Raw genomic sequence first — 26924 nt, forward strand, 5'->3', positions numbered from 1 at the left:
CTGGAGTTGCCTCCGTCTCAACCCCACCGAAAAACATCTCAGACCACCGGCACCGGCCACCCCAAAAACTCCTGTCCTCTGAGGCCCCACAAAAAAGAGGTCGCATCGACAAGAGTGCCACTTAAAGTCCCAGGCTCTGGGTCCTTAGGTGAGATGTTTCTTTTTACGCCGTCAATTTGTCATAGAGGGCGGGGCGCCAGGGTCAGCCCCCGCCAAATCCGGGGGGAGGGGCGAAGGTCAGCCGCGGCCTTCCTAAGTCTTTCAACCCCGCCTGGCCTGCCATTCAAGTTCCGAATCTTCCCAGTACTGGTTAAAGCTTCACTTGGACCCGCCTCCATCACTCACCTGATTAGATGTTTATGAGTCAAAAGGCGGAGTCATTAGGTTGTCAAGATATTATTGGTTGACACGTACGCCTGTCACCAGCGCACCGCCCCCGTCTCAGAAAGCTTGCTCTTTAATGGCCCCCCACCTCGTCCATCTTCAGAGTTTCCCTCTCTATATTGGTCTGGGGCCCCGCCTATCCAGTCCCTCGCTCGTACTCGTTGGTGACCGCGCCGGAAGAGGCCCGCCTTTCTCCAGAAGATTGGCGGATTAGTGCACACATCGCCCACCCTTGATGGTAGGCGGGTAATCGTGCTATTGGCTGGGGCCCCCGCCCCAGGACGAGGAGGAGGAGGAGGGGCAGGAGGGTTTGGTTGAGCTGCAGCTGTTTGTCTGTTCGACACAGGCTTCGGCCCGACGGGGGAGACGGAGCCCCAGGTACTGGGCTGATGGAGCCCACAAGGGCAGGGGCGGAGGATCCCGGGAGAGGAGAGCAGGCTGGCCTGAGAGCAGAGGCGGATCTGGGCCTCAGCAAGGGATCAGAGTGGCCCACTGGAGAGGGCAGCAGGGAGCCGGGCCCCGGCAGGCCCAATGGGGGCGATGAGGAGGGGGTCGGGCGGGCTGGGAGCCCAAAGTTGGTGAGGCCCAGGAGGCGGCCAGGCTGTGTTGTCGGGCCAGGGGCTGGCGCGGGAGGCCCGCGTCCGCGGGAGGCTGTGTGAAGGCAGAGGCAGGCCTCATTGAGCAGCGCTGAAGAGGGAGGAGCTGGGGGAAAGGGACGGGGCCACGAGTGAGGTAAGGCCATTTGCCAGGAGGTGAGGAAGGGTCAAACCTGACGCCCGGGCTGCGAGGGTAGCCGGGGCTGGGGTTCTCGAAATGTCTAATTAGAAGGGCCTGAGAAGGCTTCCGAGTTGGGTAAGGGGCATTCTCTAAAAGGAAAGTGACAATTATAAAAATAACTAGGGTGCCCCTGAGTTGAGCCGAGAGCGATTTGGGTTCATTGAGTGAGAACGGAGGCAAAAGAGGAAAACTTTACTAATCTAAAAGACTAGTTAGTTGGAGAAGTGGCAGCAGGGCCTGGTATCAGTTACGGGAGCTTCTGGGAATGCTCAAGGGTGGGCCAGAGGATCTGGGTCTTGGGGGACCCACTCTTTTGTTCTTTTAGTATTGAGATGTGGTAACCTGAAGTTTTGGGTACTCCCGGGGTAGCTAATGAAGACAAAAGTTTAAAAAAAATTTTTTTTTCTGTGGCTGTTGAATGTTCCAAACTCGGCCCCTGCACTTTCTTTCCCTTGGTTTATGGTGCAGTCTCTGTTTCTTGTTACCAGCCTCAGCTGGGTTTGGGTTGCAGTCCTGTGAAAGAGCTAAGAAGTTGGATTTGGGGGGTGTTTGTTTCTCACTTAATAATCTAGTCTATGGTGGATACTGTATCTCTGACCTAGAAGCAGGTAATCAGTGATTTTATTATCCACATTTGAAAGGGGATTAGAGATCCCCAGCCACAATGAGATCTTCTGACGACAGTTGGTGAAACTTTTGTGGAACTTAGACTTGGGTATTTCCCAGGCAGGTAATGGTTAGGTGGAACCAAGCCTGGAAATGAGAGGTGATATCACTGAGGAAGGGATTTTAGGAACAGTGAGAAATTCCATTCTAGAAAGTTGGCATCACCCCCTGTTCTTTGTGTACTTCTTCAGGAGCCCAGGTTTCTGTGCTGTTAAGGAAGTTGAATCAAATGCCTCAACAGTAAGGCATTTGAGGAAGGGGGTGAGTAGAGAAAAAGAAGATGGATGACTAAGGCATAGGAGTCCCCCCTCTCCCATATATATATATATATATATATATATATATATATATATATTTTTTTTTTTTTTTTTTTTTTTTTTTTTTTAATTTGAGAGAGAGAGATCACAAGAAGGCAGAGAGGCAGGCGGGAGTGGGGGGAGGCAGGCTCCCTGCCCCGCAGAGAGTCTGATGCGGGAATCGATCCCAGGACCCTGAGATTGTGACCTGGGCGGAAGGCAGAGGCTTAACCCACTGAGCCACCCAGGTGCCCCTCCCTCAAATACTTTTAATGGTCTGCTGACCTCTTTAGTGCCCCATAGATTGAAGCTTATTGGATTTTCCCTTATACTTCCTCCTTTTACCTTTTTATACAAACATGTTTTATAACTACATTTCTTCTTAATTACAAAGGTAATATGTACATATTTTTAAATATTCAGGCTGTACAGAAATGTAAAAAGTGTAAACCTTCCCACATATTCCTCCCTCATTACATCCAGAAAGGTCAAAGACTAGAGACAGATCAGACTAATCTCACTTTGCTTTAGGGGATATGCCACCAAAGGCAATTCTGTTTTCATGTTCTCACCAAACTCTGGTCTCTCATTCTTTCCAATTTTCCCTTCTGGAATGACTCTCTGTTATTTATTGTGCTCCTTTCACTGCTCATTTGTCTTCTATCAAAATCAACAAGCAGAGAGGTATATCTAGGTTATCCCTCACCTTCTTAAAATTTAACATGGAGTGTCTTCTGTCCCGACCTGTGCACTGGACATCCTAGGAAATGCCCAAATAGATGGCCAATACTTTTTCTCTTTTATGGGCAGGAAAGGAAGATTAGGTAAATCATTTGTTTGGGAGAATTATTGGATCTCTGCTAACGTGAGGAATTTGAGACCTCTATCTTCTGGTTCATGGTCTCTGCATGTTCAGATTATATCACTGACCTTTCGTTAACCTAAAAGATGATGGTTCTCCTAAAGGGCCTCTGGATCTGTCTTTCTGTAGTGATGTGAGAAAACTCAAGTTTCTCTGGATTTGAAATTGTTTTCCTCTACACCTCAGTACAGTTGGGACATTTCATTCTGCCACTTTATTAATTGAATTTGTCCTTACTGGCTTTAGAAGCCTCTAGTATGCCCAGCCTTTGTACAGTGCCCTCAGAAACTTTATGTACCTCAAGCAGTCCCAGAAAAAATTGTGTGTGTGTGTGTTAATCGTCTCTATAGGTTTTGCCATTATTCTCTACATTCTTGTATACCTGTCCCTTTCTTATTTACTTTTTTTTTTTTTTTTTTTTAAGTAGGCTCCATGCCCAGCAGGGTTGAACTCAATGACCTGAGATCAAGAGTCAGATGCTTGGGTGCCTGGGTGGCTCAGTCGGTTAAGAGGCTGCCTTTGGCTCAGGTCATGATCCCAAGGTCCTAGGATGGAGTCCTGCATCGGGCTCCCTGCTCTTCGGAGAACGTGCTTCTCCCTCTCCCTCTGCCTGCCGCTCTGCCTACTTGTGCTCTCTATCTCTGTCAAAAAAAAAAAAAAAGATGCTTAACCCGCTGAACCATCCAGGTGCCCCTCCACCTTCCTCTTAATCAAAGCCTGACTTCAAGAAACAGTCTTACACAGATCTAGAGTTAAAAACTGTATTTGGAGAAGAGGGCTGTCTTTCTTCAAGCCATACTTGACTACAAGTCATACCTTGTAACTCTTAGTTTGCTCCGGAGTAAGGATTGCTTTTCTGTAGTTTGCTTGTTTGTATGCATTGATACAAATTTGACTTCTAAGGAGACATAGGGTAGGAGAAGCAAGGGTATAGGCTGCTCCCTAATCTTAAAGCATTTCAGATTGGAAACCAAAGTGTTAGAGAATGAACTTAAAATAAGGAAATGCAACAGCCCTCTAGGAGGAAGAATAACTTAAAACCCTACACAATACGCTTCCACTTCCTAAGAGTGTTGTAGGAAAGATTTAGTCATTGAACAGTAACTGAGCTTAGTAAGGAGCCAACCAGGTGAACAAAGTGTGTGCAGATTTCTGGGCCAGATTGTGGCTGTGGTTTAGGGGCAGTGGGTACCTTTTCAGAATGTCCTCTAGCCCTCATAGTTTTGGGTTTTTTTTAACTTGCGTTTCTCAAGCTCAGGAATTAATAGAGATAATGACCCAAAGTTTTTCAGCAATTTACATCAGCTGAAAACTCAAGGCACTTTGTTTTAAGCCACCGTTGCTTCAGTCTTAGGGTGGGAGGGCTGCATATGGGGTGTGATTAGGCCATCTGAGCATAGTAACGAGTGACAGGAAAAGCAGTTAGCCCATGTGAGTTGCAACAGTACTTTGTGGGCTGGGTCCCAAGAGGGCCCTGCATCCAAGGGAGATCACAAAGAGGCCAGGGAGAGAATTGGTTTTCTGAGGACTATTAAAAACATTCCCAAATGGAACTGAGTAAGAAACTATCCAGATGACACAGGGGAGGAATAGATGAAGGAGGGAAGTAGGACTGCTTTATCCTTAATTTAGGGAACATTTAGTGAACACCTACTAGGGACCAGACATTGTGCTGTGCTCTGGAGAGTCAAAATGACATAGAAAAAATAGTTACACTTCTTGAGAAGTTCATAGTTCAGCAGAACAGACACACACAATTAACTCATGTAATATAAGGACTGTGATAAAAGTATCATCTTAATACTGTAGGACCCTAGAGGAAGCAGTGATGAATTCTGCTGGGGTGATAGGGTAATTATGCAATTTTACGGAGAAGGTGACATTTGAGCTTGGCCTTAAAAGATAAATTAGGAGTTTACTAGGCAGACAAAGTAAGGAAGGGCATTCCTATCTTTTCTAGGTCAATAATAAAGAGCTTGTACTACCATGCTGATAAGAGATAAGCATGCTTTTTACCTCTTGGGGAAATATAAGGGAGAGAGTGGGGAGAAGTGGAAGGACTCTCTCATTTTTTTTTTTTTTAAAGATTTTATTTATTTGTTTGACAGAGAGAGATCACAAGTAGGCAGAGAGGCAGGCAGAGAGAGAGGAGGAAGCAGGCTCCCTGCTGAGCAGAGAGCCCGATGTGGGACTCGATCCCAGGACTCTGAGATCATGACCTGAGCCGAAGGCAGTGGCTTAACCCACTGAGCCACCCAGGCGCCCAGGACTCTGTCATTTTAAGACTGCAACTTATTAGTTAATCTTGAATCAACACAATAAAAAAGACCTGAGCCAAGTAGTAGAACTCTCAGTTCAAGATTTTAGTGTTTTGGGGTCTAAACAAAGTTGAGAGTTGAAGGTATTTACTGGCTTTTGTCCTGTCTTCCCTAATCGGTAAAGCTTTTAGATTAGTCCCAAGGTCCACAGACTCCTGTAAAAATTACCACTCTTTCCCTATTACCTTCCATTAAATTATTTCCATTTCAACTGTCCTGGCAGGGTTGGTCAAGACCTTCTAGAGAGGCATAGTGTGAGTTCTTCTGTTAGAAGAATATGGAACTGGATTCTGGTTCTCAGGGAAGGCCTACCTTGTTTTTAATCCCAAAGGAAGTACTTACCTAAACTGAATACAGGCAGAAACTAATCAGTCTAAACTCTTATTCCTGTTCTGGCATCCTCTCCAGAGCTCAGTTAAGAGTTAGCATCTCCTGCTTCCTTAAAAGGTATAGTGATACATTATTACTATCAAGAGTACATGACTAGGAGTACTTGCTAAAAGATTTAGCTGTCTGTATGATAACACCTGGCAAGTTGATTAATGTTTTTTATTTTTTTATTTTATTTTATTTTATTTTTTTAAGATTTTATTTATTTATTTGACAGAGAGAGATCACAAGTAGGCAGAGAGGCAGGCAGAGAGAGAGAGGAGGAAGCAGGCTCCGTGCTGAGCAGAGAGCCCAATGTGGGGCTCGATCCCGGGATCCTGAGATCATGACCTGAGCCGAAGGCAGCGGCTTAACCCACTGAGCCACCCAGGCGCCCCTGATTAATGTTTTTTAAAAGGTTTTATTTATTTATTCATGAGAGACAGAGAGAGGCAGAGGGAGAAGCAGGCTCCCAGAGGAGCTGGGAGTCCAAAGTGGAACTCATGACCTGAGCCAAAGGCAGGTGTTTAACCGACGGAGCCACCCAGGTGCCCCAAGTTGTTTAATATTATTTGTAATAGCTGTCTATGTGGTAATACTTGGCAAGTTGATTAATATTATGTGCTTCAGTTACCTTACCTGTAAAATACAGAGACTAGACTAGATCTCTAGACTGCCTCTTATCTGGGAAACTGACCTTTATGGGGCTGACATTTGGATGTGAGCTAGACTCCAGTGCCTATATATCTGGAAGTTAGTCTCTGTTAGTAGGTAATAGACTTCTAAAGTCTTCATAATGTGGTTGGCATAGAGACTCAAAGATGCCAAGTGGAAGGGGGCCTGAAGAATAGTTTTGCTCTAGCTGGGACCAGCAAGCTGAGAAACCTTTCCTGTTCATACTTTCCTGAGCTGCTTAGAGGTGCTGCCCATGATAAAGAACTTGCCCCTTCATCCTCTGCCTTGCCCCTCCCCGGTGGGCTAATGCCATTGTCAGCCCTCAATCAGGAGGATTCTCCCTTGTTAATGGTCATTTTTGTGGAAGTTAAATCTGATTTCTTTTTTTCTCTTACAAACTGAAAGCATTGAAGGGAAGAATAACTTCCTTGTCCTCCCCTTTTTTTTTTTGCCTCAGGTTTGAAGGTAATCATCACACCATTTGGCCAGGTGGCTGTGGTTTCTTTTTTGTCTTTGAATGGATGCCTATTGTCAACTCTTAGCAAAAAAAAAAAAATCACTAGAAATCATTTGATTTTTTTTTTTTTTTAAGATTTTCTTTATTTATTTGACAGAGAGAAAGTGAGAACAAGTAGGGGGAACAGCAGGCAGAAGGAGAGGAAGAAGCAGGCAGGGAGTGTGATGGGGGCTCGATCCCAGGACCCTGGAATCATGAACTGAGCCAAGGCAGACACTTAACAGCTGAGCCACCCAGGTGCCCCAAATCATTTGAATCTTATGTATATTTCACTTCTGTACCCCTGATCTTTTGAGAGCCTGGCCATTGAGGCTTTGCATAAAAAACATGATACCCTATATACACATTGGGATTAAAGATTAAGGCACAATGATGGGCAGCCTATCAATTACTGTGAACAGGGAAGGTAAGACATTATTGAGGTGACACATTGGGGTAGGAAGTAGTTTTTTCTAATAATTCCTAATCTGTGACAACCCAAGGTTGCTTGGTAGCAAGAAAGTTTGCTGATTGTGTCTGGGCTCTGGCTTAATTTACTGTCTGGAGGGGGTGACGGATTTTGCAGTGTGAATGTGTCTGTGATTCCCATCTCCACATTTCCCGTACTCCCTCCCGTTTTCCCAGGCCTAGAGCCATGTGTCTGCCTATGAGAATTCAGTCCATGCAAACTCCCATGTTTTCTTATTGTAAAGTAGGAACATTGAGGCTTAGTGTTCTGCCCCTTGGATCACATGCTTTGAAATGGGTGAAAATATGAGCAAATAATTGGGGTGCCTGGCTGGTTCAGTGGGTAGAGCATGAGTCACGATCTCTGGGGTTGTGCGCTCAAGGTCCACCTTGGATGTAGCGCTTACTTTTAAAAAAAGGATGGGGGGGGTGAGCGATTAAGTCAAAGAATCTAGTTAACTTTTCCTGTTGTGTCTTAGAGTATAGCATATATATGTCACCCAAAGGAAACTTGATCAGTTTATCATTCTGTAGTTTTCTTCCCCTCTCTGGGGTCATCTGTTTTCTAAAGTGTAGCATTATGATGGCCTATCTTTTGTTACGAAACCGTGTATAGGAAGTGCCACATAAATATGTTTTAAAAAATAATTCCTCAGGGCCCCTCCGTGGCTCAGTGGGTTAAGCCTCTGCCTTCGGCCTAGGTCATGATCTCAGGGTCTTGGGATCGAGCCTCCTGCTGAGCAGAGAGCCTGCTTCTCTCTCTCTCTCTCTCTCTTGGGATCGAGCCTCCTGCTGAGCAGAGAGCCTGCTTCTCTCTCTCTCTCTCTGCCTCTCTGCCTACTTGTGATCTGTCAAATAAATAAATAAAATCTTTAAAAATAATAATAATAATTCCTCACAGATTCTGAGATACTCTAAGAGAAAAAAATTTCCTAAATGTACTCAGAACTTTGGAATTGAATTCAGTTCTATTCTTTGCTACTTTTTCTTACTCAACTCCCTCCACAAAGATCCTTACAGATAAGGAAACAGAAAGGCAAAGGGGGTAAGGAGCCTAAGATCACAGTGGCATATAACTGGCAAAGCAGAGAATAAAACTCAACCTAGCTTGATTCCAAAGCCCTTCCCAACACCACACAGGACTGCCCCTGTCTAGTTTGGCTTCCCATTTTCATAATTGCATCATAACTTTAGTAGCAGGGTTGGAGAATCCTCTGACCCCTGGAGAGCTATATATTCAGCCCTCAGCTTAATTTCATCTAGAAATGCTGTAGTAACCATAGGCTATACCCTACCCCAAAACTAGACTTTTTCCCACCCTTATTAACCCATCTTTCATTGTCACTTCCATCTTTCATCGTCACTCTCCAAAGCAGTGTTTTTTAAACTTTTTTTTTATCATGACTCATAATAAAACATTTCATATCATAATTCAGTGTGTACATAAAGTGAAACATTTTCACAGAGTGATTCTTACTATTTGCAGTAGACTTGTTATTTTTTTTCTGTTTCTTTGCTTTTTCCCCCAAATACGTTCCACCAAGTGATTTCAAGGTAACTGTTGGTTTACAGTTCACAGTTTGAGAATGAAAAGAGCTAAAGAACTGTGTGACTAGTGGTTAAGAACCTAATTAAGGGGTGCCTGAGTGGCTCAGTTAAGCTTCCCACTCTTGATTTCAGCTTAGGTTGTGATCTCGGCTTTGTAGGATCGGGCCTGTGTTGGGAGTTGCTTGAGATTCTCTCTCTCTCTCTCCCTGCCCCTCCCTTGCTCCAATGTGCACACCCACGTGCTCTCTCTCAAATAAATAAATCTAAAGGAATAAATAAATAACCTATTTTTTTTTAAGATTTTATTTATTTATTTGACAGAGGTCACAAGTAGGCAGAGAGGCAGGCGGAGAGAGGAGGAAGCAGGCTCCCTGCCAAGCAGAGAGCCTGATTTGGGGCTCGATCCCAGGACCCTGAGATCATGACCTGAGCTGAAGGCAGAGGCTTAACCCACTGAGCCACCCAGGTGCCCCTAAAATAACCTATTTAACTGATTCTTGCAGTACTGATTCCCAGAATTTAGGATTTTGTGGGCCAACTAATTTATTTTTTTGTTAAAGGTTATATTTAGGGTACCTGGGTGGCTCAGTCCCTTGAGTGTCTGCCTTTAGTTCAGGTTGTGATCTCAGGGTCCAGGGATCTGGTCCCACATTTTGAGAATGAAAGCTAAAGAACTTTAACTAGTGGTTAGGAACCGAATTAAGGGGGGGGGGGCACCTTGGTGTCTCAGTTGGTTAAGCTTTCCACTCTTGATTTCAGCTCAGGCTATGATCTCAGCTTTGTAGAATCCAGCCTGTGTTGAGCTCCCCACTCAGTTGGGAGTCTGCTTCTTCCTCTTCCCCTGCCCACTCTTGCTCATGCTCCCTCTCTCTCACAAATTTGAATAAATGAAATCTTTTTAAAAATAAAGATTTTATTCATTTATTTGAGAGAGAGCAAGAGAGAGCAGGAGCAGTGGGGAGAGGGAGAAACAGGCTTCCCACTCAATCTCAGAACCCCGGTAGCATGACTTGAGCTGAAGGCAGACACTTAACCGACTGAGCCACCCAAGTGCCCTAATCTTTTTTTTTTTTTTTTTAAGATTATTTATTTATTTATTTGAGAGGCGGAGAGAGAGAGAGGAAAAAAAAATACAAGCTGGGGAGGGGCAAAGGGAGAAGCAGACTCCCTGCTGAGCAGGGAGCCCGACACAGGCTCAGAACCAAATCCTTGGGACCACACAACCTGAGCCAAAGGCAGAGGTTTAACCAACTGAGTTACCCAGGTGCCCATGGACCAGCTAATTTAAATTTGAGAGTTTTTGCTTTCCCATAATATATGGGTATTTAGAAAGCTTACTACTGCCTATCAACACCATTATTTTTTAAAGCATTAAAAATTATTTAGAAAGCTTTTAAATACATTTCCTAAAAAAAATTAAAAATGCGTATTTACTGTTTTAAAAAAAAATTGTTTAGGGGCATCTTAGGTGGGTCGGTTAAGGGACTTCCTCAGGTCATGATCCTGGAGTCCCAGAATCAAGTCCCACATTGGGCTCCCTGCTCAGCTGGGAATCTGCTGCTCCCTCTGACCACTTCCACCCCCCTCCCCACAACTGCCAACCCATGTTCTCTCTCTCCCTCTCTCAAATAAAATCTTAAAATAAATGAATAAATTAAATAAATAAAAATTGTGTAGAACGAAAAAAACTGAGTCCTTCACTTACTACCCTTCTCAGTCCCACTCTTCTCAGAAGTAACCACTGTTAACAGATGAGTATGGATCCTTCCATACTGTTTTCTTTCTTTCTCTTTCTTTTTTTTTTTTTTTAGAGATTTTATTTATTTATTTGACAGACAGAAATCACAAGTAGGCAGAGAGGCAGGCAGAGAGAGAGAGAAGGAAGCAGGCTCCCTGCTGAGCAGAGATCCTGGGACCCTGGAATCATGACCTGAGCTGAAGGCAGAGGCTTTAACCCACTAAGCCACCCAGGCACCTCTCCATACTGTTTTGTTTTGTTTTGGTTTTAAGATTTTATTTATTTATTTGACAGAGAGAAATCACAAGCAGGCAGAGAGAGGGGGAAGCTCCCTGCTGAGCAAAGAGCCCGATGGCGGGGCTCGATCCCAGGACCCTGGGATCATGACCTGAGATGAAGGCAGAGGCTATAACCCACTGAGCCACCCAGGCGTCCCTCCATTCTGTTTTCTATGCAGAATTTGGTATTACGGAAATAGAAGCTAACAGGAGCTAACCATATGTTTTGTTCTACAATCTTTTTGTTTTGTTTTGTTTTGTTTTGTTTAAGATTTATTTATTTATTTGAGAGGGAGAGAATCTCAAGCAGGCTCCACACTGAGTTGGCACCCCAAGATCACCAACCCAGCCAAAATCAAGAGTCAGGCACTTAACCAACTGAGCCATCCAGGTGCTGGCCTCTCTATATCTTTTTTTAAAAATAGGTCTCAGAGATTTTTCCATATAATATATATATTTCCCTTTGAGAATTAATACTAAGTAAGTAAGAAGTTAGGGATGCCTTGGTGGCTCAGTCTGTTAAGCATTGGTCTTCAGCTCAGGTCATAATCCCAGGGTCCTGAGATGGAGTCCCACATCGGGCTCCTTGCTCAGCAGGGAGCCTACTTCTCTACCTGCTGCTCCCCCTGCTTGTGCTGTCTCTCTGACAAATGAAATCTTTAAAAAAAAAAAAAAGAAGTTAGAAATCTTATTATAAAGAATATTCTTTTAACTTAGATAAATTGAGGGGCATCTGGGTAACCAACTCTTGATCTTAACTTAGGTGTTGATCTCAGTGTCCTGGGTTCAAAGCCCTGTGTTGGCTCCATGCTGGATGTGGAACCTACTGAAAAATTTTTTTTCTTGATTAAATTTAGTTTTTTATGAAAAATTTGCTGTATTTCTCTTACTTTTTTTATCATTTCATCAGAAATCACTGAAAACTTCAGAAAATAGCCTGTGTATTTCTGGATTCTTAGGACTTACTGGCATGAGATATATAAAATACCTAGTAGAATCAGAGTAATTTCTTATATTCCTCTGTCTTAAGTTTACTTTGGGACTTTTCTGAGGTCTTGCTTCTCTCTCATTTCCCTGTGTACTTCCTCTTTACACTTGTTTTTTCTGTGTTTTTTCTCTACTTCTTATAAAGCTTACCGTTTAGGAATATATTAGTTAAAATTAATATTGAGATATATTTTAGTATATTAAGTTGATCTTTTCTGTGAATCAGGGCCACTAACTAACAATATTTTTTTTTTTTTTTTTTTAGATTTTATTTATTTGTTTGACAGAGAGATATTACAAGTAGGCAGAGAGGCAGGCAGAGAGAGAGGAGGAAGCAGGCTCCCCACTGAGCAGAGAGCCCGATGCGGGACTCGATCCCAGGACCCCGGGATCATGACCTGAGCCGAAGGCAGCGGCTTAACCAACTGAGCCACCCAGGCGCCCCAACAATATTTATTTTTTTAACACTATGCTAAACACATCTTTTCCTTAATCTTTACTGCTACTCTATGAGGTAGGTATTTTTTCTGTTTTATAAAGGTGGAAGGCAAGGCTCTGAAATTTCTTGATGTCATTAATAATGATTAGTAGCTTAATGTTCATTGAACTCTTGCCAAATACTTCAGTTATTTCTATTATTTAATTCTCACAACAGCCTTCTGAAGTGAGTGCTCATAAGGCTATTATCCTATTTTACAGATGCAGTGAATGCACAAATAGATTTAGTAACTTGCCCAAAGCTTCACAGCTAGTAAGCAGAACCGTAAAATAAATCCAGGGAATTGGACTTCACAGTCTTTGTTCCTCTGCACTGGCTCCTGTATGATTTTTTCTGTTTTCCTGTCTTTACTATCTTTCCTAGCTTTACTAGAGTTGCAGATTGTTACTAGAATCAACCTTGGAGAAAGAAAAGATTAATTGGAACAAAGTATAACCCAAGCAAAGCTTAGATTTTAGACAGAGGTTTTGTTTTTTTTTTTTTTTTTTAAAGATTTTATTTATTTATTTGACAGAGAGAAATCACAAGTAGGCAGAGAGCCAGGCAGAGAGAGAGAGAGAGGAGGAAGCAGGCTCCCTGCCGAGCAGAGAGCCCGATGCGGGACTCGATCCCAGGACCCTGAGATCATGACCCGAGCCGAAGGCAGTGGCTCAACCCACTGAGCCACCCAGGCGCCCCTTAGACAGAGGTTTTGTATGCGCTGATCATGCTCACTCCTTTGATGTCATAGTTCCCTTCCCCTCCGAGTCAGAATGGTGAAATATATTCAGGTTCGGATGATTAGACTCTCAAAGTCTCAACCTCTCTCTGTCTCTTCCTCCACCACCAGCTTTCCAAGCCTCTTGAAAGGTAAAGGTAAAGAAGTTCAGTTTATTTTCATCAAATGTTTATTGCTTGAATTACCCTTACGGGGCGTCTGGGTGGCTCAGACCTAACCTAACCTAACCTAACCTAACCCGTTGGTTAGGCATCTGAGTCTTGATTTTGGCTCCGGTTGTGATTTCAGGGTCCTGGGATCAAGCCCCATGTCCACCTCTGCACTCAGCGCAGAGTCTGCTTAAGATTCTCTCTCCCGGGACGCCTGGGTGGCTCAGTTGGTTGGACGACTGCCTTCGTTCGGCTCAGGTCATGATCCTGGAGTCCCGGGATCAAGTCCCGCATCAGACTCCCAGCTCCACGGGGAGTCTGCTTCTCTCTCTGACCTTCTCCTCGTTCATGCTCTCTTTCACTGTCTCTCTCTCAAGTAAATAAATAAAATCTTTAAAAAATAAATAAATAAATAAAAGATTCTCTCTCCCTTTCCCTCTGCCCATCCAAACCCTTCCCCCCCCCCCAAAATAAATAATAAAAAAAATTTTTTTTTTTTAAAAAAACAGAAAGAAAAAACTTATCCCTATATCATCCTCTGGAGACTCCTGTGTGTGTTTAGAAGGTACACCCTCTTTCTTTGCCTCTAATACGGAGGGCTGCAGCTGTTAGGCCCTTTTAATGTGGGGTTATCTAATCCCCAGGCACCAGGAAGACAGCTGCAAATTGAGAGTAGGTGAGGCCTACAGATTTTTCAATTTGATATATTCTCAGACTTGGAGAGGTGGCAGGAGCAAAGTGAAAGAGTTGGTGCTGAATGTGGTCTGTTGGATGTCTGTTTTCTGGCAAATGGACCCTGGTTAGAGTTTCAGAAATGTCAAGAGGATTACTGGATTGTATGAAGGATATGGAACCAGAGGAACCCCTCTGCTCTTAGGGAGGGTGACTCATCCCACACCCCTAGAATAAATCTTTCATTTTGAAAGCTAGAAAAAAGATGGGAGCCAGGGGGAAGGCCAGTACCAGGATACTGGGGATCTAGGGTACATGGTGCATTTGGGGGGTGCCTGGGTAGCTCAGTTAAGCATCTCACTCTTGATTTCAGCACAGGTCATGACCTCAGGGTTGGGAGCTGGAGCCCTCCTTAGGCTCCATGCTGGGCTTGAAGCCTGCTTAAGATTTTCTCTCCTTCCTCCTCTGCCCCTCTCCCCCCCTGAAAAAGGAAACAAGAAGTCTCAAAAGTTGATCAGTTTGCTGTTTTTTGAAGACCTGGGGTGAGCATCTGGCTCTTGGTTTTGGCTCAGTTCATGATCCCATGACAGGGGTCATGGGATCGACCCCTGTGTCCTGCTCCAGGTTCACTCCCTCCTCCCACTTGTGTTCTTTCTCTCTCAAATAAATAAATCTTAAAAAAAAAAAAATGACCTGGTGGGGAATAAATGGGAAATAAATGTATTTCACACAGTTTTCAGTCTCTCCATATCAGCTCCCTTGGCAAATGAGAATTATGTTGTATGGCAAACTCCACTTCAGATGCAATTATTTTGTTTTTTAAGATTTTATTTATTTATTTATTTATTTGAGAGAGAGAGAGAATCTGAGCAGGGAGCCTGCCACAGGGTCTGATCCCAGCACCCTGGTATTGTGACCTAAGCCGAAGATAGATGTTTAACCAAATGAGACACCCAGGCACCCCTAGGCGCAATTCTTATTTTATTGCTCCCCGTTATTACCACTGAGTGTCAGCTGCCTGGGACCCTCTCAGTGGGATAACCTTTTAATGGTGGATGATTTTAATTGTTAAGTCCTCATAAGAGCAAAGAAATGAAGAGATTTATCTTTTTTCTAAAATTGATTGCAGCTGCAATGTCCTTGTGTTTAATTTTACCCACTTTTTTCTTGCAGGACTGTTGAAGCCTGAAGTCCCCTCCCCTTTCCCCTTCCCCCCTTTGCCGCTTTGTGGCATCCCCCTCCCTCCACCCTTTCCCATTCTCATAATCTAGCCATGACTAGCAGAAGCACAGCCAGGCCCAATGGGCAGCCCCAGGCCAGCAAAATATGCCAGTTCAAATTGGTCCTGCTGGGTGAATCTGCAGTGGGGAAGTCTAGCCTGGTATTACGTTTTGTCAAAGGGCAGTTCCATGAGTACCAAGAAAGCACCATTGGAGGTGAGTACCTCAGGGAAAGAAGAAGGACAATGTTGAAGGGAGATGTAGGGACCTGACTATGGAGCTGGCCTTTTTAGCTGCTTGGAATGGAAATCCTTTATAAAGCAGGAAAAAAACCTGCCATAATGCCAAAAGGAAGGTGTATGTTTGCCCCTTGCTTCCTAGAAAAAAAATTAGAAAGGTTGATTGCACACCTAGAAAATCATTCATTTTTTAAATCTCAGTTTGTCGTCTTCCCATGTTTTTCTTAAGTCATTTGAAGTTCAGTTGAGTGTCACCTTGAGCAGGGTTGGTTTGGAACAGTGATTCATAATAACAGATGTGTATCAAAATCACTTGGAGAACATTTTCATCCTGACATGCTTGGGCCCTACTCTAGATGTACTGATTAGTATTGGAAATAGAGTGAGGTTGGTGGAGGTATAGACAGGTGTGTTGGGAAAAGTTCCTTAGATGATTCTGATAAACATACCTGGTAAAAGAGAGGCTGGAACTAAATACAAAAGATAAAAGGCATCTGCCTTTCCCATCTTTACTACCTTCTACCTTCTGCTACCCCCAAAATAGGGCCCTAGTTCAGTAAAAGATCTTTTATGAGAACTCCCATGTTAACTCCTTCCCCGCTTTTACTAGTCACCTTGGAAATGTGGTGTTCTTGGACCAGCAGAAGATATATAAAAAAGTAACAGCCAAATAATATTGATAACTATGGGATCTGCCATCAGGCTGTAAAGTCTTCTAACTAATTATTAATGTGACCTTTATCTGAAGCCTATTTTCTGTCATCATCTCTTATTCCTCTATTTTGGTTAGAAGTGAGATGACTGGTATTGTCAGTTCTTCTCTCTAATCTTCATAGTTTGTGTGTCCTCATTCCTTAGGCAGAGAAGCTTCTGGCAGGAGGGTCTTAGCCGAAGGCAGTCTTAATCCTGGTTCTAGGACCTCTACACAAGGAGGGGAATGTAAAACCTTTTCCTTAGCTCAATGACCTGGGTGGTTATTGGTCTTAGAGAATGGAGATATTGTGAAGGGGGCTGGGATTTTCCCATTGATCCTCCAACTTACAACTTCTTCCCCTCCATTCTCTCATCCGTAGCGGCCTTCCTCACCCAGTCTGTTTGTCTAGATGACACAACAGTCAAGTTTGAGATCTGGGACACAGCTGGGCAGGAACGATACCATAGCTTGGCCCCCATGTACTACAGAGGTGCCCAAGCTGCCATTGTGGTTTATGACATTACTAATCAGGTAAGTGGGCTGAGAAGATTCTCCTGCTTTTATTTATAGGAATTAAATTAGGTGGGGAAGAGAAAACCAGGTCTTAGCAAAATAAAAATATAAATTGTACTTCCAAGTGCTGGTGAGACTGAGGTAATGAAGTATCAGACACAAGTGGTTTCAGTGAAGGAAGGCTGTCTAGGAGAGGTGAGTTTTGAGACTGGGTTTTGAAGATGATGGGCCTGGATTGGCAGTCTTTCCGGCCAACCTTTCTCTTCCTCATGTTTTTCTAGGAAACCTTCGCCCGAGCGAAGACATGGGTAAAGGAACTACAGCGACAGGCCAGTCCTAGCATCGTTATTGCCCTGGCGGGGAACAAAGCTGACCTGGCCAATAAGCGCATGGTGGAGTATGAAGTAAGATGGCCTGGAGAATCCCTCTGTAACACGCTCCCTCGGTGCTTGGGACCTTTCTTCCATAAACCTGCCCTGAGGACATTTATCATCTCATTTCCCAGTTCCACACCAAGTTAAATACAGCAACACTGTGACCCTAATGACAGCCAGGAGATTTTAGAGGAGACAGAAGTAAATTCCAGAGCAGAGGGGTAGGGAAGTACCAGGTATGGGGATACCAGTGTGAAAACGGGAAAGAGGGAACAGTTGAATTTGAGGAAAGGGACTATTCAAGTGTCACAGCCTAAAAGCCCCCAACCAACTTACATTCCTCATGATTAAGATTCCTGGCACCTGCTGGTTGGATTAAGCTGTCTAGACCACCAGTTATCCTTAAGGGAGTTGTCACCAAAATATGGGTCCAGGGCCAGCTGGCTCAGAGGGGCAGTTAAAGTGAGGGAACCTAGGATATTGCCTAGCTCTGGTGCTACATGGGAGTGGAAAGGCAATACTTGTTCCTACCCTACATTCTGAGTACCAGTATACCCACTCCTTGCAGGAGGCCCAGGCATATGCAGATGACAACAGCTTATTGTTTATGGAGACTTCAGCCAAGACAGCTATGAACGTGAATGATCTCTTCCTGGCAATAGGTAAGGTCAGAACAACCTGGGGTCTTCGTCTTCGTCCCTTGCCTCTAGACAAGATCACTAACCCAAGTCATAAAGATGGAGGGGAGTGTCTCCTCTTGTGAAAACTTTAGGTATAGAAATATCTTAACTTTCCATTATGACCTCAATCCTTTGGCTGCAGCTTTAGCCCCCCCCCCCCCCATCTTCCACATAGTTACAGGTGAACCTTACCCTCTTCAAAACATTCTTTTAATCTTCCATATTTCCCCCTTCCCCATCCCCCACCCATAGTCCTTTGGAGGGATGACTAAAATCTACCATACTTTTTTCCTTCTCTTTTTATCTCTAGCTAAGAAGTTGCCAAAGAGTGAACCCCAGAATCTGGGGGGTGCAGCAGGCCGAAGCCGGGGTGTGGATCTTCATGAACAGTCCCAGCAGAACAAGAGCCAGTGTTGTAGCAACTGAGGGGGTGGCTAGCAGCAAACAAGTATGGAGCTAGCACGAGAGCTAAGAAATAACCTCCATCCCCACCCCTCAGCACACAGCCCCTACGGTAACAGCACACTGAGCCCTGGCTCCCAAGGGCTGCCTCCTGACAGCTCCGTCATGGCACTTTTTAACGCTTCAGCAACCAACACCAGGCAGCTGTTGCCACTGGCCTCCTTACCCCTACTCTGGGGCTTAGAGGTCAGATCCCCAGGACTTACCTTCCAAAACAAACTTTCTTCACTTTGTATTATAGGTGCAAGACAGAGACCTACTTATCTTTCCTCCTCCTCCTCCTCCTCATTTTTTCAGAAAACATTTTTTCGTCTTTGCCCTTTCCCTTTCTGCTTTTGGTCAGTCCCTGTTCTTGATCTCCTTTTCCTCCTCTTCCCAGGATGGAGAAGGTGATGAACCCAGGAACTGAGGAAGGAGATTTCCAGTTCAGTCACATTAAGGGCCCTGGGGGGAGAATAAGGCTCAGAGCAGGAGGGAGTAAGGAAACAGTTCCTTTTTTGGGAGAGGGGGGTTGGAGTTTCTCATATGAAAACACTGCAGTCTCCACGAGTTGTCCTTGTGGAGGGTGTTTATAGGTAGAGGTGAGAAAATGGAAGGCAAGCTCTTGGGTACCTGATAGGAGTTGTGTTAGTTAACTGGGCAGAGGTGGAGGAGGTGGAGATGTAGTGTCACCTGTGGCTCTGGAACTGTTCCAAGGCCTAACTACCCCCTCACCCAGCCTCTTAGGTAGCTCCTCCCCCATAGTGGGGGAGACTCTGGACCCCAGAGTCCTCCAAAGAATCTTCACTGGTTGCCTGCATCTTTGGCTCTGCTGTGATCTAATTAGGGGAGGGACCAGTTTCTGATACCCATCCTCTGATTTATACATATGCATTTCCCCCCACCCCCGGCCTTTAGATGGCCTCAGCCCCAGCCACAATATTCCCCTGCAGTTTGCACTTTAATTGGTGGTAGTTCAGTTGGGATACTTGTTTTATGGGGGTTTTGATTGATTTACCTGCCCTCTCACCTTTTAATTAAATGGAACCCAAGGTAGTATATATATGAGGTTTTGGGAGGGGCTGTAGAGAACAGGACCAGTGGCAGCTACTTAAGCCCTGTCTCCACTGCTTGCTTCCTCCAACTCTGATTCTTAACCTATATTCTTGCCAACCTAGCTCTCGAGTATAGGTTTGCCTTTCCTGGGGAATTAACTGAGCAACTGGAGAGCGGTCTCAGGATAGCCTAGGCCATGGTATGGGAGTAAAGAGGGGTCAGGCAAGAGGGAGGAGTTTTCTGTCCTTTCCCAAGGTTCATGTTCAATGATCCATCCATTACCATGTCTTTTCTACTTCCCTGTAAATAGGTCTGATCTTTATTCTCACTGTACAGTCTGTTCTGTCCTCCACCTCCTATCAGGACCTATATCTTTTTCCCTTTGTTAGTATGTTTGGTTTAGTCCCTACATCCTTATCCTTATACCCACCCCCAGCCAGTGGTTTAATCCACATACCACTAGGGGCTAATACCACAGAGGCCTACTTGTTGGCCCCCTCATACTGTAACACCTGTTCCTGTGGATAGGGAACAACTGGCACTGAAGGTCCGTCACAGCTGTCTCACATCACCAGGGAACATGGGTCCTTTCTAAATCTCTAGCCACTCCTCGCATCCCTCATCAGGTATTTTAGGATGTCTTTGGGAAGTCATCAAGGCAAGAGAGAACTCTAAACTCCTTGTTCCAACCCAGAGTTTTGGGAGAATTGGGGGAAGTAAGATAGGAAAGGTCACAGTGACCTAGGATTGGAACCTTTCTACCCTTTGATTTGCAGACTGCCTTCTGTCCCAGAGCAGCTGAAAAATCCTTGGAGCTGAGACTCTGAAGGACCCAGCTTAGGTTCTTCCACTTAGGACTCATTTCCCTTCCTTTTCCAGGGGCAGCCTTAGTTCCCGTGGCCCTGAAACACACATACATTATCCCTTTCCTTTCCCAGCACCCACCAGCCTCCCAAAGCACCCAGTGCGTCCTTATAAGTGGAAGAACTAGGATAGCTCTCTTAGATTCCTTAGAAATGAAGGTTTTTTGGGTTTTTTGTTTGTTTGTTTGTTTGTTTCTCTCTGCATCTTTCCCCATGGAACAGGAGTGAAGTGTTTCATTGCCTTGGGGCTGGGAAACCATTTCTCCAGGCTTCTCCCCTCCACAGCCCCCTGTGGAACAGGATTGGCCTTAGCTTCTGGGCCTATCTGCTGCCTTCCTTCTATTTCCTACTAGCTCCTCTGCTTTCCTTTGAGCTCTCTTGGGCTTGGGGATCTTAGTTTTTTATTTCCCAGCTCTTCATTTTTTTTCTTCTGATCAGTTCTTTTGGGGGTGGGGTATCCTTTTCTTTTCTTCTAAGAAAGCATTTGCCTTTTTCCCCTTTTCTTCCTCTCCCAACATAACAATCGTGGTAACAGAATGCGACTGCTGATTTACCGATGTATTTAATGTAAGTAAAAAAGGAAAAAAAAAAAAAAAGAAAAGAAAAGTGTATTGGAGTGTTGCTTCTTTTTTTCTTTCTCTTTTTTTCTCTTTGCTATTCCTTTTTTTTTTTTTGCTATTTGTCTGATTCAAGAAATTTGGAAGAAAGGGCTTCCAGTGTTTTATCAAATCAGAAACGCACCCTCTTCTACATCTTGGTTATCTCCTTATTCCCTTTAATCTTTTCTTGAATAATGACATAGCTTGGAAAATATTCCCTTTATTGCTGTGAAACTCTATTCCCAGGTCACTAGAGACCTTATCAAATCCGACCTAGCTTATTTTTATAGGCTTCTTAATGGAATATATATTGGTGGGGGAGGGAGAGATCTCTGGGCAGACAACTGATGAGACTGGAGGAAGAGGTCATATTTGTGAATCCTTTGAAGACGCAAAAGTTTATGTGCATTTCTACAGGGAAAGGGTGCATTGCCTTATTGGTATCACAGAGGGGTCCATGACCTAAAGAAGGTTAAAGAAATCATTAAATTTGCGTTTGTGATTGATGTGGCTTCTACCCCAACAGGAAAATTTCTCCTAGATCTGATCTTGTTTGCTACTGTACTTGAAGCCCTTCAGTCCTTCACAGTCTAATTGGGGGAGAAAGATTGGGTCTGGTTGCAGGACAGGAAACAGGACTGGTGTCAAACAAAGCTGGCATTGCAGACGCATCTGACAACTTACCAGCTGTGGCCTTGATCAGGTTTCTTAGCTGCTCTCTGCCCCAGTTTCTTCTTCTGTAAAATGAAGAAAATTTGAGGTTTAAAGGTCAATTATGTTAAAGTACATGTAGGGCACACAAGGCGACCCTGTTATTAGGGAGAAGTCTTATCCTCTGGCTTCAGACAGTACCTAACTGATTTTTCTGTATCCTTGGGCTGAGCCTGTTTTTCAAGGCTGATAGGATAAGTTGGGCATCACATCTCTCCAAAGATTTAATTGAACACAGCGGAGTTGGAAATCAATTTCCAAAAACCTCTAGGCCAAAATCACCTTTTCTCTGTCGAGTCCCCTTTCCCTCTGTCTCCTAGTACTCCCTCCAAGGTTCCTTGATTCCTGGCAAAAGCTCTAGTTCACTTTAGGAGAGCAGAAAGGGAGAGGAAATGATCTTCCAAAATTAAAGATGAAACCTTCACTTAAAGTAAGGTTGTAGGTCAACCTTCTGAACTCTAGGGGGCAGTGTGGGTACGTTTGCCCCAGGTTCACAGCCAGCCAAATAACTAAATTTTCAGTCCTGCACCAAACGATAAAGGGTAATTGCAAACGTCGTCTTAGTGCTCTCTACTCTGAGATTATGAGCGATTATAATCTTCCTACTTTGGAGTGTTAAAATGTTATTGCCCTCGTTATGACCAATGATTTTTTAATTGAGTTAACTAAGGAAAAAATGGCTATTTATATTGGTTCCATAATTGAGGACGAAAATCAAGTCCAAGGGATTTCAAAGTCTTTGAACCACTGTTTAGGTTTCATTTCTGCTTTTAATGTTGGATATAAGAGAATTGACTGCTTGACCTTGTTTTCACTAAAAGACAAACAAGGTTGTTGTAGTTGCAACACAGAGGTTTGTCAAAAACAGGGTAGAGGCGGAGCTCACAGCCGGGAGAAAGGCGGCTGGATTTCAAGGCCTCTTCAGTAAACGCACCTTGTGTCTCAGCTGTTAGGGGCAGGGCGGGGGCATCTCAAAACTTCCCACCTTCAGCCCAGCCTTTGGAATCCTCGACACCTTCCATTGCCCGGTTCCAGACAACAGCGAGGGTCCCATTCCATGTCTAGCGGGGATGGAAAAAGAAAACAGCCAGTTTTAGCCCGGAGCCTTCGTGGCGCCCCGCCCGCCTCAGCCTCCAGGAGGCGGGCACAGCAGCTGGGAGGCGGCCCGCGGCCAGCCAATGGCTAGGGGACGAGCTGAGAGGCGAAAGTGGTCCTTCACTCCGGCCCAACGTCATGGTGCTGGCCCCGCCCCTTTGCCCCCAGTCGTCTGGAGCCAGGCGGGTAAAGCAGCCGCCAAGTGGACCGAGAGGACGCCGAACCGGGTAAGGTGGTTGGGAGCTGAGAGAGGGAGGAGGTGGAGGAAGGCCTGGTAACGCAAGCAATGGCCGGGGTCCTGGGACCCGGGAATGCTCCGAGGCCAGTGGGTTTGAACAAAAACTGCCGATACCGCCTCCGCTCCCGCTGCCCAGCTGCTCCTAGGGGCGCAGTTGGTGCTTCGAGACACTTGTGCCAGCAGCTGGGCAGTGGCATAGAACTGGGTGGTTGTGCTTTGGAGCTGGATATATCTTACTACCTAAAGTGCCCCAGGGAGTGAGGGGCCACCACCCGGACAAGGGGTGTGGCATCTGTTTTAGAGCAGAAGGTTGCTTCTCCCAAACCTGGGACACTGAGCTGACGGAGTTCACCTGTAAGACAGCCCTACTTGGACCACTCCAGCCTGGTTATTCTAAGTGGGCTGCTGGCATCGAGGGCAGGTGGGAGGGAAAGAGAGGATCCCATGGCCCAGGGGTAAAATGCAGACTCTGTTCCTGCTCCTGTCACCCTTGCAGTTTCCCTGTCTGCCCCCTTTAGCATTTCACTAGCAATTGGGACTTCTCTCACTCTTCCCTATTTTGGCATTCCTCGAGTCTGCGATCTATTCAGTGCTCTGAGGAAGGAACTGCTACAGGGCAGAGTGGGAAAAATTCCTTCTCTAGCCCATCCCCTGACACCTGGCCCTTAACTTCCCAGTTTGCTGAGTTCACAGGCATGACCTAGACAGGGCAAGGGTGGGGACCCTGGGCTGGGGTCCAGTTCCCAGCTGGATTCTATTTTCTTTTTCCCTAGGGTTGGTAGAGGAAAGGAGGGGACTGAAAGGTCTTCAAAGACAACGTTATTACCTGTTTGCTCCTCACAGCTATTCTGCTAGGTACCTCATTCCACAGACAAAGACAACAGTTTTGAGAGGCTCGGTATCTTGCCCAGGCAATGGGGCTGGTTAACAGCAGGTCTGGTTTCACAAACCCAAAACAGTTCCACTCCAGAATCTGAGCTCATTCGTCTCATTAGGCTACCACTACCTTTTTCACCTTTTTGTCCCTATCTAAGTTAATCTGCCCCTCAGTTGTCCTCTGCTGACTTTGGAAATAATAAACCAGCAAACTGGACTGTAGATATTTTGGCTTCTGTCCTTTAGGCCCTTGGCCTGGATCACTGTTCCCTGTAGTGGACAAAGTAGAGAATGGAGGATGGGAGATAGGTGATTCTAGAAGACCAGCCCCCTCTCTGTTGCCCCATTCCCATCCAGCCTGTCTCTACAGTCTCTCTGAAGTCCTTTAGGTTTTCTCTAAGGACCAATTTAGGGACACACACACACACACACTTCCATCCTTTGGCCTCATTACCATGATAAAGTATCCTTATTTGCCCAGGGAGTTCCTTGCTTACCTTCTGTCTTCCTTCCACCCATTTCCTCAAGTTGCCCTATTATCATCCCCTTCTTGATCCTGGAATCTTTTTCCCACAGGTCTGCCACAATGCTGCTGCACAGGGCTGTGATCCCATGTCTCCGACAGGCCTGCAGGTAAGCCAACCGATCCTAGAACTCGTCTCCTGGCCCTTATCTCTCACTCCCAGTATCTTTATGATGTTTAACCTACCACATAAGACAGTTGTGGTGACTGCCAGGGAGGGAAGGGAAAGCCATAACTCACACATTTGCCCCACCCATCCGTAGACGGACAATAGTCCCAACTGAAGGAACCAATGGCCAACCTGGTAAACCCCAGGTTTTCACTTTCTCTCCCATATGATCTGAACTGTGCTACTAAGAAGACCTCTCTCTCTTCCAGGCTCCAATCAGTCCCCTCAAGGCTCTGCATTCGGGCCTGCTCTACAAATGATTCACTTCAGCCCCAGTGCCCCAGCCTTGCCTTCTCTGGTGCTAACTCCAGCACTAGGGGATGGAGAGTCATGGGGACTCTGCTAGGCCTCGGTGCAGTATTGGCCTATCATGACCACCGGTGCAGGGTAAGTGGGGGAGGAAGGGACTTCACTGTCAAAGTAGAGGGGCCCTACTAAGCTCCCCAGACAACCCAGTCTATTAATACAGAGCCCATGGTGATACTGTCTTCCTGAAGACTAAAGATGGAGTCTACTACCTCTTTTTCACAGTGGCCATGACTTTATGGGTTGGGTCAGGGTGAGCCAGAGTGATTCCTTCTTACTATTTATGTTTCTTTGTGGCTTACCCCTGTCCTGCCTGCAGGCTGCTGAGAAGTCATCACGCATATATACCAGAGAGGAAGTGAAATCTCACAGCAGCCTTGAGACTAGGATCTGGGTAACTCTGGGCTGTGAGGTGTTTGATGTTACAGAATTTGTGGATCTACACCCAGGGGGACCATCAAAGCTGATGTTAGCAGCAGGTGGTCCTTTAGAGCCTTTCTGGGCCCTCTATGCTGTTCATGACCAGGCCCATGTGCGTGAAATACTGGCTCAGTACAAAGTTGGGGAGCTGAGTTCTGAAGACAAAGCACCCTCCACCTTGAAGACCTCTGACCCTTACGCTGATGATCCTGTACGTCACCCAGCCCTAAAGGTCAATAGCCAACGCCCCTTTAATGCAGAGCCCCCCCCTGAACTGCTGACAGAAAACTATATTACACCTAACCCTATCTTCTTCACCCGGAACCATCTGCCTGTACCTAACCTGGAACCAGAAACCTATCGCCTGCATGTAGTAGGGCCACCTGGGTGTCAGTCACTGTCCCTATCCCTGGATGACTTGTACCAGTTCCCCAAGCACGAGGTCACGGTCACTCTTCAGTGCGCTGGAAACCGACGCTCTGAGATGACTCAGTTCAAAGAAGTAAAAGGTCTGGAGTGGAATGCAGGGGCCATTAGCACTGCACGCTGGGCTGGGGCACGCCTCTGTGATGTGTTAGCCAAGGCTGGTCACCAACTCCGTGAAACTGAGGCCCACGTCTGCTTTGAGGGACTGGACTCAGACCCCACAGGGACTGCGTACGGAGCATCCATCCCTCTGGCTCAGGCCATGGACCCTGAAGCTGAGGTCCTGCTGGCATATGAGATGAATGGGCAGCCCCTGCCTCGTGACCATGGCTTCCCTGTGCGGGTGGTGGTTCCTGGTGTGGTGGGTGCCCGCCATGTCAAATGGCTGGGCAAAGTGAGCGTGGAACCAGAGGAAAGCTACAGTCACTGGCAGCGGCGGGATTACAAAGGCTTCTCTCCATCTGTGGACTGGGACACAGTAGATTTTGACTCGGCTCCATCTATTCAGGAACTTCCTGTCCAGTCAGCCATCACAGAGCCCAAGGATGGGGAGACCGTACAATCAGGGGAGGTGACTATCAAGGGCTATGCATGGAGTGGTGGTGGGAGGGCTGTAGTCAGGGTGGATGTGTCTCTGGATGGGGGCCTAACCTGGCAAGTGGCTGAGCTGAATGGAGAGGAACAACGTCCCCGGAAGGCCTGGGCCTGGAGGTTATGGCAGCTGCAAGCACCTGTGCCAGCTGGGAAAAAGGAATTGAACATTGTTTGTAAGGCTGTGGATGATAGCTACAATGTGCAACCAGACTCCGTGGCCCCAATCTGGAACCTGCGAGGTGTGCTCAGCAATGCCTGGCACCGTGTCCATGTCCGTGTCACCCCATGAAAAGGTGAAGTGGAATTACCTACTCCCAGAATCATTTTCTCAACCCCTTCCATAACCATCCTTTTCCCTCATTACCACAGAAAAACCTTTCATCATCACTTCTTGGATCACAACCTTGTACTATGCCTTCCTAAACCACACATAGATACATGCATTGCACATTTCCAAGCAGGCATCAGCTCTCCTTCAACACTATGTTAAATAACTCCTATTGTGCCCCTTGTTGAGAGCTGTTGGGGCTAGAAGGGGGGGAAATTCTGTAAACAAGCACTCTTCCTACCCAACCTCCACTGCTAATGTATACCACCACTTTATTCTACTCCTCTTCTTGGGAGTTTTCAGAGAATGTGGATACATCTAAGAAAAGTGTATATGCAACTTTCTACTTTCTACTTTCCACTTTCTGGGTTGCCAGGGAGGCAATTCTGGTGAAATCCTACCCCTTTATAGTTCCACTTTTCTAAATACATCAATAAAGTGTTTTAAGTCTACAACTGAAGAAATGATTATGACTTGAGACTTCTTGAGGCTGGAGCGTCAGCATGTTGCAGGAGGGAGGTGCGCTGGTACTGGGATGTGTAGTGAGATAATCCAAAACAAGGTTGGGGGGAGGAGAGAAGGGAAGCTGGTGCAGGGACGTCTAGAAGTGCGACTTCCTTCTCTGCGGTCAGCCGGCATCTGTAGCGTTGCTTAGGTGA

At 45.6% G+C, this 26924-nt stretch overlaps 2 protein-coding genes and 1 long non-coding RNA gene across 4 annotated transcripts; 2 read left to right on the forward strand and 1 right to left on the reverse strand.

Annotated features, from left to right (window-relative positions):
* Nucleotides 1-654: 654 nt before the first annotated feature.
* RAB5B (RAB5B, member RAS oncogene family) lies at nt 655-18130 on the forward strand. Of its 2 annotated transcripts, XM_059403371.1 has the most exons (7): nt 673-762; nt 12128-12376; nt 15074-15336; nt 16433-16584; nt 16848-16970; nt 17509-17602; nt 17931-18130. In XM_059403371.1, the coding sequence occupies exons 3-7, from the start codon at nt 15174-15176 to the stop codon at nt 18044-18046; spliced, it is 648 nt and encodes a 215-aa protein (XP_059259354.1). In that variant the 5' UTR covers nt 673-762; nt 12128-12376; nt 15074-15173; the 3' UTR covers nt 18047-18130. The 2 variants fall into 2 exon arrangements, with proteins under 2 accessions (XP_059259353.1, XP_059259354.1); XM_059403370.1 differs by lacking the exon at nt 12128-12376 and having other exon boundaries at nt 655-762.
* Nucleotides 18131-18415: 285 nt separating this feature from the next.
* On the reverse strand, nt 18416-22508 carry LOC132019785 (uncharacterized). The gene is made up of 3 exons (XR_009404848.1): nt 22225-22508; nt 21264-21316; nt 18416-21041 (listed from the first exon to the last, which is right to left on the reverse strand). It is a non-coding gene; the product is annotated as an uncharacterized LOC132019785 (long non-coding RNA).
* Nucleotides 22505-26710, forward strand: SUOX (sulfite oxidase). The gene is made up of 4 exons (XM_059403369.1): nt 22505-22612; nt 24076-24132; nt 24401-24578; nt 24817-26710. Exons 1-4 carry the CDS (start codon nt 22524-22526, stop codon nt 26224-26226), a joined length of 1734 nt encoding a protein of 577 aa, XP_059259352.1. The 5' UTR covers nt 22505-22523; the 3' UTR covers nt 26227-26710.
* Nucleotides 26711-26924: the final 214 nt, after the last annotated feature.

This window comes from Mustela nigripes, chromosome 6, assembly GCF_022355385.1.
Source record: "Mustela nigripes isolate SB6536 chromosome 6, MUSNIG.SB6536, whole genome shotgun sequence".
Lineage (NCBI taxonomy): Eukaryota > Metazoa > Chordata > Mammalia > Carnivora > Mustelidae > Mustela > Mustela nigripes.